The 12,206-nt window shown below is 36.1% G+C and overlaps 1 protein-coding gene across 1 annotated transcript in view; it reads left to right on the top strand.

Moving 5' to 3' along the window:
• Positions 1-12,206, top strand: part of LOC145728883 (serine protease inhibitor dipetalogastin) — a 32,117-nt gene that overhangs the window by 18,179 nt on the left and 1,732 nt on the right. The window contains exons 2-7 of the mRNA XM_081979400.1: positions 4,671-4,802; positions 4,855-5,002; positions 5,387-5,548; positions 5,606-5,914; positions 9,593-9,871; positions 10,734-10,910. Coding sequence (XP_081835526.1) covers positions 4,671-4,802; positions 4,855-5,002; positions 5,387-5,548; positions 5,606-5,914; positions 9,593-9,871; positions 10,734-10,910 — 1,207 coding nt within the window. The remainder of the gene's footprint in view (positions 1-4,670; positions 4,803-4,854; positions 5,003-5,386; positions 5,549-5,605; positions 5,915-9,592; positions 9,872-10,733; positions 10,911-12,206) is intronic.

Below are 12,206 nucleotides of genomic sequence, written 5' to 3' on the forward strand. Positions count from 1 at the left end.
TCTTTTTGTAATTTCAGAGATGCATTTAAAGAAAGGGGTAATTAAGTAGTAATATCCACACTCAAATTCTTGAAGGCGAAAATCGTTCACAGCTACAGTAAACTGAAAATTGATGCTACTAATTCCAGTTATGTCAACCTGACCTATTCTAGTCCAATTCAAGTCATTGTTGGGTCATTATTTTTGTTCACCCTGTATGCAATTTTCGGGATAAAACTATTTGCTCAACACTACTGGAAAGAGCAGTTCGAAACGGTTTTTTTTGAGTGATTCAACCACCCTGGACTCTTAAAAATAAGCGAGATTCAGGGTGTTCAAGTTTTAGTACACATTTTCAGTAAAAATGGCATCAAATCAGTTTTTGACAAATTTTGACAATTTGACAAAATTGCACGAGACCAAAAATGATCCTAACCAACCGCTGAACCGATCTGCGAAACGTTTGAACCTCAATAGGGTTGCCGGAGTACAGGGTGTATACGACAATTATAGTGGTTCACTATTTTTGGTCACCCTGTACGCATTTTTTGGGATAGAATTTTTTGCTCAGCCCCACTGAAAAGAGTATTTTGAGACCATTCGTTTGTGTGGTTTAATCACCCTGAAGTCTAAAAATTAACCTAGATACAGGGTGAGGAAATTTTAATACCAATTTTCAGTAAAAAGTGCCTATTCCGGCCTAGTTTCTAGTAAAAAGTGCATCAAATCAGTTTTTGGCAAATATTTCGAAAACGGTTAGAGTTACAAAAAAATCTGAAAAGACGAAAAATGTTTCTAACTATCCACTGAACCGATCTACGGAACGTTCGAACGTCAATACGGTTGCCGGTGTACAGGGTGTACACGAAAATTCTAGTGGGTCACTACTTTTGGTCACACTGTATACAATTTTTATGATAGAATTTTTTAACTGGCACTACTGGAAAGAGCGGTTCAAGCCGATTATTTTGAGTGGTTCAACCACCCTAAACTCCAAAAATTAACCTAGATACAGGGTGTTCAAGTTTTAATACTAAATTTCAGTAAAAAGTGCATCAAGTTTTGTCCAAGTTTTTAGTAAAAGCTGAATCAAATCAGTTTCTGGCAAATAACTCAAAAACGGTGAGAGGTACAAAAAAATTGCAAGAGACCAAAAATGTTTCTAACAAAGCACTGAACCGACCTACGCAACGTTCGAACCTCAATACGGTTGCCGGTGTACAGGGTGTACACGAACATTTTAGTGAGTCACTATTTTTGGTCATCCTGTATGCATTTTTAGGGATAGAATTTTTGCTTAGCACGACGGAAAAGAGTAGTTTAAGACGGTTATTTTGAGTGGTTCAAACACCCTGAACTCCTAAAAATAACCGAAATACAGGGTATTCAATTTTAATACTAATTTTCAGTAAAAAGTGCATCAAGTATTTAGTAAAAGATGGATCAAATCAGTTTCTGTCAAATAACTCAAAAACGGTGAAAGTTACAAAAAAATTGCAAGAGACCAAAAATGTTTCTAACAAACCACTGAACCGACCTACGCAACGTTCGAACCTCAATACGGTTGCCGGTGTACAGGGTGTACACGAAAATTTTAGTGGGTCACTACTTTTGGTCACCCTGTATACAATTTTTATGATAGAATGTTTTAACTGATATTACTGGAAAGAGCAGTTTAAGACGATTATTTTGAGTGGTTCAACCACCCTAAACTCCAAAAATTAACCTAGATACAGGGTGTTCAAGTTTTGATACTAATTTTCAGTAAAAAGTGCATCAAGTTTCGTCCAAGTTTTTAGTAAAAGCTGAATCAAATCAGTTTCTGGCAAATAACTCAAAAACGGTGAGAGGTACAAAAAAATTGCAAGAGACCAAAAATTTTCGTCCAAGTTTTAATATAAAACGTAAATTATAGTGGGTCACTATTTTTCGTCACCCTGTATGCATTTTTCGGGTTAGAATTTTTTGCTTAGCACGACCGAAAAGAGTAGTTTAAGAAGGTTATTTTGAGTGGTTCAACCACCCTGAACTCCAAAAAATAACCGAAATACAGGGTGTTCAAGTTTTACTACTAATTTTCAGTAAAAAGTGCATCAAATCAGACTTTGACAAATAACTCAGAAACGGTGAGAGTTACAAAAAAATTGCAAGAGACCAAAAATGTTTCTAACAAACCAATGAACCAACCTAAGTAGCATATTCGAACCTCCATACAATTGTCGTATACAGGGAGGACACAAAAACTGATTTTTTGCTCAACAACACTGAAAATACATACAGGACCTCGAGACGGTTCATTCGAGTGGTAATAGTATGGTAGTCGCTTTTTCAGCAAGTCTGACGTCCACCTTTTAAAACACTTTCTATGTGACATTTTGTTGGAGCTGATCTCCCAATTGTGTTCTATTCCTTTTGCACATTATGCAATTCAGCGAATTTTGATGACATAAAACTAATACAGGAAATAAACGGTCTAATCTCAGATAGTTATCATGGTACGTCTAATACAATTTGAATAGTAAAAACTGTGAGCATTGAATAACAAAAGCGGAAACAAGATTTTCCGAGAGGGAAAACCCTAAAAATGGCCGGAATTTTCATTTTTTTCGAGTTTCCAGTTTTAAAAATTGACGTAAAAATAATGAAAACTGGCTTAAAGAATTAAAATAAGCCTTTCCACACAGTTTTCATGGTTTTCGAATTAATTTAAAGTCTTGAAAATTTACTTCAAACCCAAGAAAATTGGCTTGAAGGCTTAGAATCTGCTTTTCAAGTCAGTTTTCATGGTTTTTAGACTACTTTCCAGTATGTTGTCTTAAAAATGACTTCAAACCAATGAAAACTAGTTTGAAAGCTTAAAATATGCCTTTCAAGTCGGTTTTCAGACTAAGTTCTTGATGTTGGATTTGAATTAACCCAAGAAAATTGGTTTGAAGCCTTAAAATTTGCTTTTCAAGTCGGTTTTCATGGTTTTTAGACTGATTTCCAGTCCCCTGTCTTAAAATTGACGTCAAACCAATGAAAACTATTTTAAAGGCATAAAATGTGCCTTTCAAGTCAGTTTTCATGGTTTTCAGACTAATTTCAAATCTCCAGTCTTAAAAATTTACTTCAAAACCATGAAAATTGGCTTGAAATTTTAGAATGTGCCTTTTAAGTCAGTTTTCGTAGTTTTCAGACTAACTTCAATGGTCTAGTGTTGAAAGCAGGCTTAAAATTTGCCTTTCAAGTCACTTTTCATGGTGTTCAGACTAATTTCAAGAGTTCGATCTTGAAAGTTGCCTTCAAACCACAAAAAAATGACTTTAAGTTTTAAAATTTGCCTTTCAAGTCAGTTTGCAAACTAGCTTCAAGTCTCCAGTCTTGAAAATTGACTTCAAACCCAAGAAAATTGGCTTGAAGGCTTATAATTTGCTTTTTAAGTCAGTTTTCATGGTTTTCAGACTAGTTTCCAGTATGCTATCTTAAAAATGACTTCAAACCAATGAAAACTAGTTTGAAAGCTTAAAATATGCCTTTCAAGTCGGTTTTTACACTAATTTCAAAACTCTAGTCTTGATAATTAACTTCAAACCCAAGAAAATTGGCTTGAAGACTTAAAATTTGCCTTTTTTTTGCCAGTTGGTTTTCATGGTTTTTAAACTGATTTTCAGTCTCCTGTCTTAAAATTGACGTCAAATCAATAAAAACTGGTTTGGAGACTTAAAATGTGTAGTATGGTAGTCGCTTTTTCAGCAAGTCTGGCGTCCACCTTTTAAAACACTTTCTATGTGACATTTTGTTAGAGCTGATCTCCCAATTGTGTTCTATTCCTTTTGCCCATTATGCAATTCAGCGAATTTTGATGACATAAAACTAATACAGGAAATAAACGGTCTAATCTCAAATGGTTATCATGGTACGTCTAATACAATTTGAATAGTAAAAACTGTGAGCATTGAATAACAAAAGCGGAAACAAGATTTTCGTGTCAGATACGAGTCCGGCGAGATTCCACGTGCCCCGCGGCGTTTCTTAGCCACCTAGGTCGAAGATGATTTATACGGACGTCCAACATTTTCTCGACTGCTTCTTGGTAGGTAAAAGCACGCTTTTTGCTCCTCACCCAACACTCCGTTCGTGAGTCCTGCTCCGACTGCATTAGTTCCGCATATTATTAACGAATGTTACGGACGTCGCTGGTACAGGAAGAATGACGGCCCCGTAATTATGAGATGACTATTGCTTTGTGATGTCGCTCGGATATTGTTCTATTCTGACGTAAGGACGCACGTTCCCTCTAATAAAATATTATGTGCAGGCCTTTGAACGTGGATATAGGAAGTGTAGTTAATTTCGCTGTGTTTGAATGCCTGAAGTCAGCCGAGGGATATTGTCGTGCTGCGAGGGCTTTCAGGAATCAGGGATCAATGACCAAGTGATACAGGAAAAATCAATTAATTTTATGGCACCGATTTTGCAGAATTAATAGAAAGTCACCCATTGGAAAATGCTTCCGGTTATTACCAGGATTTCAACGTTCAAATCAAATAAGTCTATAAAATTTAATGCTTTTGTAATTATTTTGCAAAACTTCCTTTAACAGAACAAGTTTCCTCAAAAAGTTAAATTTTTAAGTTTTGTTTTTGAAAGTTAGTTAGAATTAAGTGATGGCATTCTCACTCCAACTAATAATTCTTATTTTTCAACAGAAGTCTTGGCGTTGAGAGATGCTTCATGTCCAAGAATATGTCAGCAAAACGCTTACGGAGACCCAGTCTGCGGATCAGACGGGATTATCTACCCCAACATTTGCGAAATGAGGAAAAAAACCTGCGGAAAAGGTCATTTTCAACCACCATTTCCTTTGCAATGTTACGAATTTCTAGTTTTTAGGAGTTCAACTGGCTACTGATCCGGGACTGTGTCAACGTCATGCCGGATCCAAATGCGAACACAAATGCGGCTCAGAAAAAGATCCAGTTTGTGGTACAGACGGTCGTACTTACCTAAATCGCTGTATGCTCCAGGTAGAAATCTGCAGGTAAAACTACTCATATATAAACTCACTACTGCATTTCTACTAAGCCAGCTTTACCAATTGACAACTCATTTTTGTAAACAGTATATTTTGAAAAGCAGTTTTTGAAAAATTCGCAGACGATAGCGCATTAATTGCACAGATTAGTCTTCTCCTGGGGGAGAAGGCAGTTGGCAAGAGTATGTAGAATATGACAGTCACTTGGCATTGTTAGCTGTTTTTGTCACATTCTCACAACTCTTCTTCTGGAAGATTCTGGTCCCTGCTTTTCATCACAGACAAGTTAAAGTCTTCCAAATTTATAAACTTCAAAGTTAGCATTTAAAGCATCTTTCTTCTTGTTTGGTCTTTATAACACAAATCCTACAAGTAGAGCTTTTCTTTCAGATTAGGTATAGCCCTGTCTCATTTGGGGCCGTGTAACAACATTAGTGCCCATCGAGAAAATTGTCCGGTTGACTGTAAACAAGCACCACTGGATGGACCAATTTGTGGTAGCGATGGTAATGTGTACAAAAGTACCTGTCAGATGAAGCTGCTCACTTGCGGGTAATTGCTTCCATCTAGTCTAGTTTTGTAGTAGTGAAAAAAAAACTCTAAACGCAGGCAGGGAGTAGTAAAAACCAACAAAAAGTACTGCCAAACCACCAGACATTGCAGGGAGTCGTGTTGGAGAAACGCCAGACCTGCATGCGGTTCTGATGGGAAGGTTTACACCAACGTGTGTAAAATGAAGTCCAAAAACTGTGGGAAACACGTGTTTGAAGTGCCAATGGCGTACTGTTCAGGTCAGGAGCGCACGTCTCAAGCAGCGTCTTGTCCTGTTGGTTGCGCAGGCGAAGTGGAGAAACCTACCTGCGGTTCGGATGGTTATGTTTACAGAAGCGAATGTGAACTTAAGATGCTCAATTGCGGGTAAATATTCCATTAATTATATTTAAATAACTAAAAATAAACTAAAATGGAGGATATGTTCTTTCTAGTACCAAGTTCTTAGCAAATCTGGCGTCGTACAGATTTTTTTCCAATTTAGTATTACATATCTGACTTCGTACGGTTTTTTGCATTTTCAGCATCAACAATCAACAACAATCCTTCCTTGATTTGGACTGAACCCCACAAAGTAGCATTTTTTCAAGTTTGGTAACGATAAAGATCATTTTTTTGGATGGCAAAAATGTCATCAGTAACTACAAAATTATATGCAGAAGACAATAATGAGACTTTTCGTAAATATCTGCACTAAAATTAGCTAAATATACAGGATATATGCACTAGCTAATTGGTAAAATGTGCTATTAGTTTAGTTTAGAACATGCCTTGACCATGATAATCGATTAGAAAAACTCAGATAACGATTTTAACCAAGATTTTCTTAATCTTTGCCATTTTTACTGTTTCTTTCACAGAAATGACGTGTTTTTAAAACAAATTTGTTCTAATTTAGGTAATGGTTTCAATTATACTATGCATTTTCAAAATTAGCTGAGACGCTATTCGTTCTTAGTCTAGGAACATAAGAATGGTTTTGTAAAAATTTGGAGTCACATAAGTCACACTGCACAGACTTAAGTTTGTTTTGCAAAAATACACAAACCTTTAAAATTCGGTACATCCTGTATACTGGGTTAGCCCAAATTTTTCTGGAAAAATTGAACAGTGGTCAGTTCTACAGGGTGGTCAAGTACATCATTATTTTAGCTACATTTTGATAAAAAAATCCACTCTGTAGCCCTCACATAACCGAAGTTATAACCTTTCAAACCAGACAGTGCTTTATTGGCTTTAGCTTGGTGTTACTTTGACGTTTGTCCTTCTGGCGCTGTTACTCAAAACTTTTCTGATTAAATTGAACAGAGTGGTCAAATAATGCATTGCTTTAGCTAGATTTTGATAAAAAAATCCACTCTGTAGCCCTCACATAACCGAAGTTATGACCTTTCAAACCAGACAGTGCTTTATTGGCTTGAGCTTGGTGTCACTTTGATGTATTTCTTCCTGGCAATGTTACTAAAATGTTTTCCGAGGGATTTGTACAAACTGGTCAAATAAATCATTGTTTTAGCTATATTTTCATAAAAAAAATCCACCCTGTAGCTCTCACCCAATCAAAGTTACAGCCTGTCAAACCAGACAGTGCTTTGTTGTCTTTAGCTTGATGTTACTTTGACGTTTGTCCTTCTGGCGCTGTTACTCAAAACTTTTCTGGTTAAATTGAACAGAGTGGTCAAATAATACATTGCTTTAGCTACATTTTGATAAAACAATCCACTCTGTAGCTCTCACCCAATCAAAGTTACAACCTGTCAAACCAAACAGTGTTTTGTTGGATTTAGCTTGGTGCCACTTTGACGTTTGTCCTTCTGGCGCTGTTACTCAAAACTTTTCTGGTAAAATTGAACAGAGTGGTCAAATAAATCATTGCTTTAGCTACATTTTGATAAAAACATCCACTCTGTAGCTCTCACCCAATCAAAGTTACAACCTGTCAAACCAGACAGTGCTTTGTTGTCTTTAGCTTGATGTTAATTTGACGTTTGTCCTTCTGGCGCTGTTACTCAAAACTTTTCTGGTTAAATTGAACAGAGTGGTCAAATAAATTATTGCTTTAGCTACATTTTGCTAAAAAAATCCACTCTGTAGCTCTCACCCAACCAAAGTTACAGCCTGTCAAACCAGACAGTGCTTTGTTGTCTTTAGCTTGGTGTTACTTTGACGTTTGTCCTTCTGGCGCTGTTACTCAAAACTTTTCTGGTAAAATTGAACAGAGTGGTCAAATAAATCATTGCTTTAGCTACATTTTGATAAAAAAATCCACTCTGTAGCTCTCACCCAATCAAAGTTATGACCTGTCAAACCAAACAGTGTTTTGTTGGATTTAGCTTGGTGCCACTTTGATGATTTTCCTTCTGGCGCTGTTACTAAAAACTTTTCTGGTTAAATTGAACAGAGTGGTCAAATAAATCATTGCTTTAGCTACATTTTGATAAAACAATCCACTCTGTAGCTCTTACCCAATCAAAGTTACAGCCTGTCAAACCAGACAGTGCTTTGTTGTCTTTAGCTTGATGTTACTTTGACGTTTGTCCTTCTGGCGCTGTTACTAAAAACTTTTCTGGTTAAATTGAACAGAGTGGTCAAATAAATCATTGCTTTAGCTACATTTTGATAAAAAAATCCACTCTGTAGCTCTCACCTAATCAAAGTTACAACCTGTCAAACCAGACAGTGCTTTGTTGTCTTTAGCTTGGTGTTACTTTGACGTTTGTCCTTCTGGCGCTGTTACTAAAAACTTTTCTGGTTAAATTGAACTGAGTGGTCAAATAAATCATTGCTTTAGCTACATTTTGATAAAAAAAATCCACTCTGTAGCTCTCACCCAATCAAAGTTACAACCTGTCAAACCAGACCGTGCTTTTTTGTCTTTAGCTTGATGTTACTTTGACGTTTGTCCTTCTGGCGCTGTTACTCAAAACTTTTCTGGTTAAATTGAACAGAGTGGTAAAATAAATCATTGCTTTAGCTACATTTTGATAAAAAAATCCACTTTGTAGCTCTCACCCAATCAAAGTTACAGCCTGTCAAACCAGACAGTGCTTTGTTGTCTTTAGCTTGATGTTACTTTGACGTTTGTCCTTCTGGCGCTGTTACTAAAAACTTTTCTGGTTAAATTCAACAGAGTGGTCAAATAAAGCATTGCTTTAGCTACATTTTGATAAAAAAATCCACTCTGTAGCTCTCACCCAATCAAAGTTACAACCTGTCAAACCAGACAGTGCTTTGTTGTCTTTAGCTTGATGTTACTTTGACGTTTGTCCTTCTGGCGCTGTTACTCAAAACTTTTCTGGTTAAATTGAACAGAGTGGTCAAATAATGCATTAGCTACATTTTGATAAAAAAATCCACTCTGTAGCTCTCACCCAATCAAAGTTATGCCTGTCAAACCAAACACTGCTTTGTTGGAAATAGCTTGGTGCCACTTTGATGATTTTCCTTCTGGCACTGTCACTAAAAACTTTTCTGAGCAAGTTGTATAAGGTGGCCAAATAAAACATTGTTTTAGCTCCATTTTGATAAAACAGTCCACTCTGTAGCTCTCACCCAATCAAAGTTATGGCCTGTCAAACCAGTGCTTTGGTCGAAAAAGTCAAAAATATGCATTTGTGACCATCCTGTATAGAATGCAGCCAGAAGTTTAATACAGCCTGCCTAGGAAGTTTCTGAGGCTTTCTGGGAGCTCCTGAGAATCTCTGTAAGCTTCTAGGACATTCTGGAAAGTTTCAAAAGCTTCTAGAACGATTAGAGTTGATTTTCTGCGTATTTTTCCCTGTTAAGTTAAGTTTTAAGTTACAGTCTTGATTTTTTGATAGAAGACAATATCAGTGAAACTTTTTTTCAGATTTTTAGTTCTAAAAGTGTGAATTTTGTGCAACAAAATTGTAGTTTCTTCAGAACGTTGTCATTTGTGTTGAATAATGTCAAAAATGGTGTACTCAATAACATTTTTCTGCCAACAGTGCACGCAACTGCAATCCTTATAAATTCTTGTATTATTCCTCCTTCTAGCAAATGTATAATAACTGTTTGTTTTAGAAATATCCGTAGAGTGGTTAAGGTCGACTTTGAAAAATGCAAAAACCGCCTTACCAAGTGCATGAAACCGAAATGTTCAACGGAATATGATCCGGTGTGTGGGACGGACGCTCGTACCTACACCAACCAATGTCAGCTGAATCTGGCTACGTGCATAAAGGGCGTGCAATTTGCCCATTTAGGCAATTGCACTCAACTGAAGGAGGATTACTGTCCAGAAAATTGCGATAATGATGTAGAAGAAGAGCCAGTGTGCGGAAGTGACGGAAATGTCTACAAGTAAGTAGAGTTGAATTTGTTTTGCAATGTAGAATCCAAGTTAGAAACTTGTGAAATCACTGCAGAAAGAGCTTCAAATTAGTATATTAAACCACCTGTGGTTTACTGTTGAGTGGAAACTGTTGAATTTAGTATATTTTGACACATAACAGATACGTCAATTCTCTTTAATTTGTCAACTAAGTGTCTAGTAACTGAGATATTGCATCAGAAAACCTGAGTTGCACTAAAATGTGTCTATCAGGCAAAATTGTAGCTTGAATGTCCTCTTTAATTTTCCGACACGTGAAATCGTTATAAATTTGGGAGGAGCAATATAATTAGTCTTCAATACAAACTTCGCTTCCGAATTGCTTGTATTAAAGTTGGAATATTGGTTTGTAACTAGCGAGACCAGACTGGTAATGTGCCAATTTGTCAAGCTGCATATAGAAGTGATTAATCAAAACGGCTGACGTATTACTCGAGAGATAAAATGAAGCTGTTCTTATTGATGGACTCGATATTTCTTAGCAATTTAAAGTGGCTTCGATTGAAACGTCGCCATTAATAACCTTTATATTAATTGCTTCAATTACTGGTGGGCAAATTTCATTGTGTGGCCGTAACTCTTCTGCGAGTTCATCGTTTTCTAGTTGCACAACCCAATTAAAACGAATAAGAAGCAATAAAATTTGCTTTTAAAACAAAAGCGAAAATTTATTAACCCTCTGTTTCAAAAGCAATTACCCAGAAGGCAACAAACTTGATAATGGATGTGTAATCTGCCCTTAATCTAAACCTAGAAGCGAAAAGTAATTAGCCAAATTTACTTCCTACTAAACTAATTAATCAGTTCACATTCAAATGAAAATTTTTACAGGTCAAAATGTCATTTGAAAAAAGACACGTGTGGACAACTGGTGATCGAGGTGCCCTTGCAACATTGCAGAACCACCGCTGCTTGCAATGAAAAATGTCCAGAAGATCGCAATTTTGTCTGTGGTTCGGACAATAAAATCTACAGGAGCGAGTGTGAAATGAAACGAAAAAATTGCGGGTAAGTTTACATACAGTTGAAGAACAAGAGGGAAATAACGATTTGAAAGTCCATTTTTGCTTAGAAGAGGTAAAAGAGAATTTCAAGACTAACATTTTGATGCTTTTACGGTCCTTAAAACCCAAAAAATAATACAGTTTTTGGGTTTTTATTTTTGTTTTTTGGACACCTTGTATATGTTCAATCGTGTTGCGGTTAGCACAAGGTAAAAGACCAGTTTTAGATGAGCGTTTTGAGGTTTTTACGTGCCCTGAAACCGTAAAAATGGCCGAGATACGGAATTTAACTAATTTCAAGTCTGCAGTCTTGAAACTTGACTTCAAACCCAAGAAAATTGGCTTGAAGGCTTAAAATCTGATTTTCAAGTCAGTTTTCATGGTTTTTAGACTACTTTCCAGTATGTTGCCTTAAAAATTACTTCAAACCAATGAAAACTAGTTTGAAATATGCCTTTCAAGTCGGTTTTCAGACTAATTTCAACATTGCAGTCTTGATCTTGGGTTTGAATTAACTTCAAACCCAAGAAAATTGGCTTGAAGGCTTAAAATTTGCTTTTCAAGTCGGTTTTCTTGGTTTTTAGACTGATTTCCAGTCCCCTGTCGTCAAACCAATGAAAACTGGTTGAAAGGCTTAAAGTGTGCCTTTCAAGTCAGTTTTAATGGTTTTCAGACTAATTTCAAATCAGTCTTAAAAATTTACTTCAAAACCATGAAAATTGGCTTGAAGGCTTATAATTTGCTTTTTAAGTAAGTTTTCATGGTTTTTAGACTAGTTTCCAGTATGCTATCTTAAAAATGACTTCAAACCAATGAAAACTAGTTTGAAAGCTTAAAATATGCCTTTTAAGTCGGTTTTTAGACTAATTTCAAAACTCTAGTCTTGATAATTGACTTCAAACCCAAGAAAATTGGCTTGAAGGCTTAAAATTTGCCTTTCTAGTTGGTTTTCATGGTTTTTAAACTGATTTTCAGTCTCCTGTCTTAAAATTGACGTCAAATCAATAAAAAATGCTTTGGAGACTTAAAATGTGCCTTTCAAGTCACTTTTCATGGTGTTCAGACTAATTTCAAGAGTTCGATCTTGAAAGTTACCTTCAAACCTCAAAAAAATGACTTTAAGTTTTAAAATTTGCCTTTCAAGTCAGTTTGCAAACTAGCTTCAAGTCTCCAGTCTTGAAAATTGACTTCAAACCCATGAAAATTAACTTGAAAGCTTAAAATTTGCCTTTTAAGTCAGTTTTCATGGTTTTTAGACTAATTTCCAGTGTGCTGTCTTAAAAATGACTTCAAACCAATG

This window comes from Ips typographus, linkage group LG5 (assembly GCF_016097725.1).
Source record: "Ips typographus isolate SLU linkage group LG5, UJ_Ityp_2.0, whole genome shotgun sequence".
NCBI lineage: Eukaryota > Metazoa > Arthropoda > Insecta > Coleoptera > Curculionidae > Ips > Ips typographus.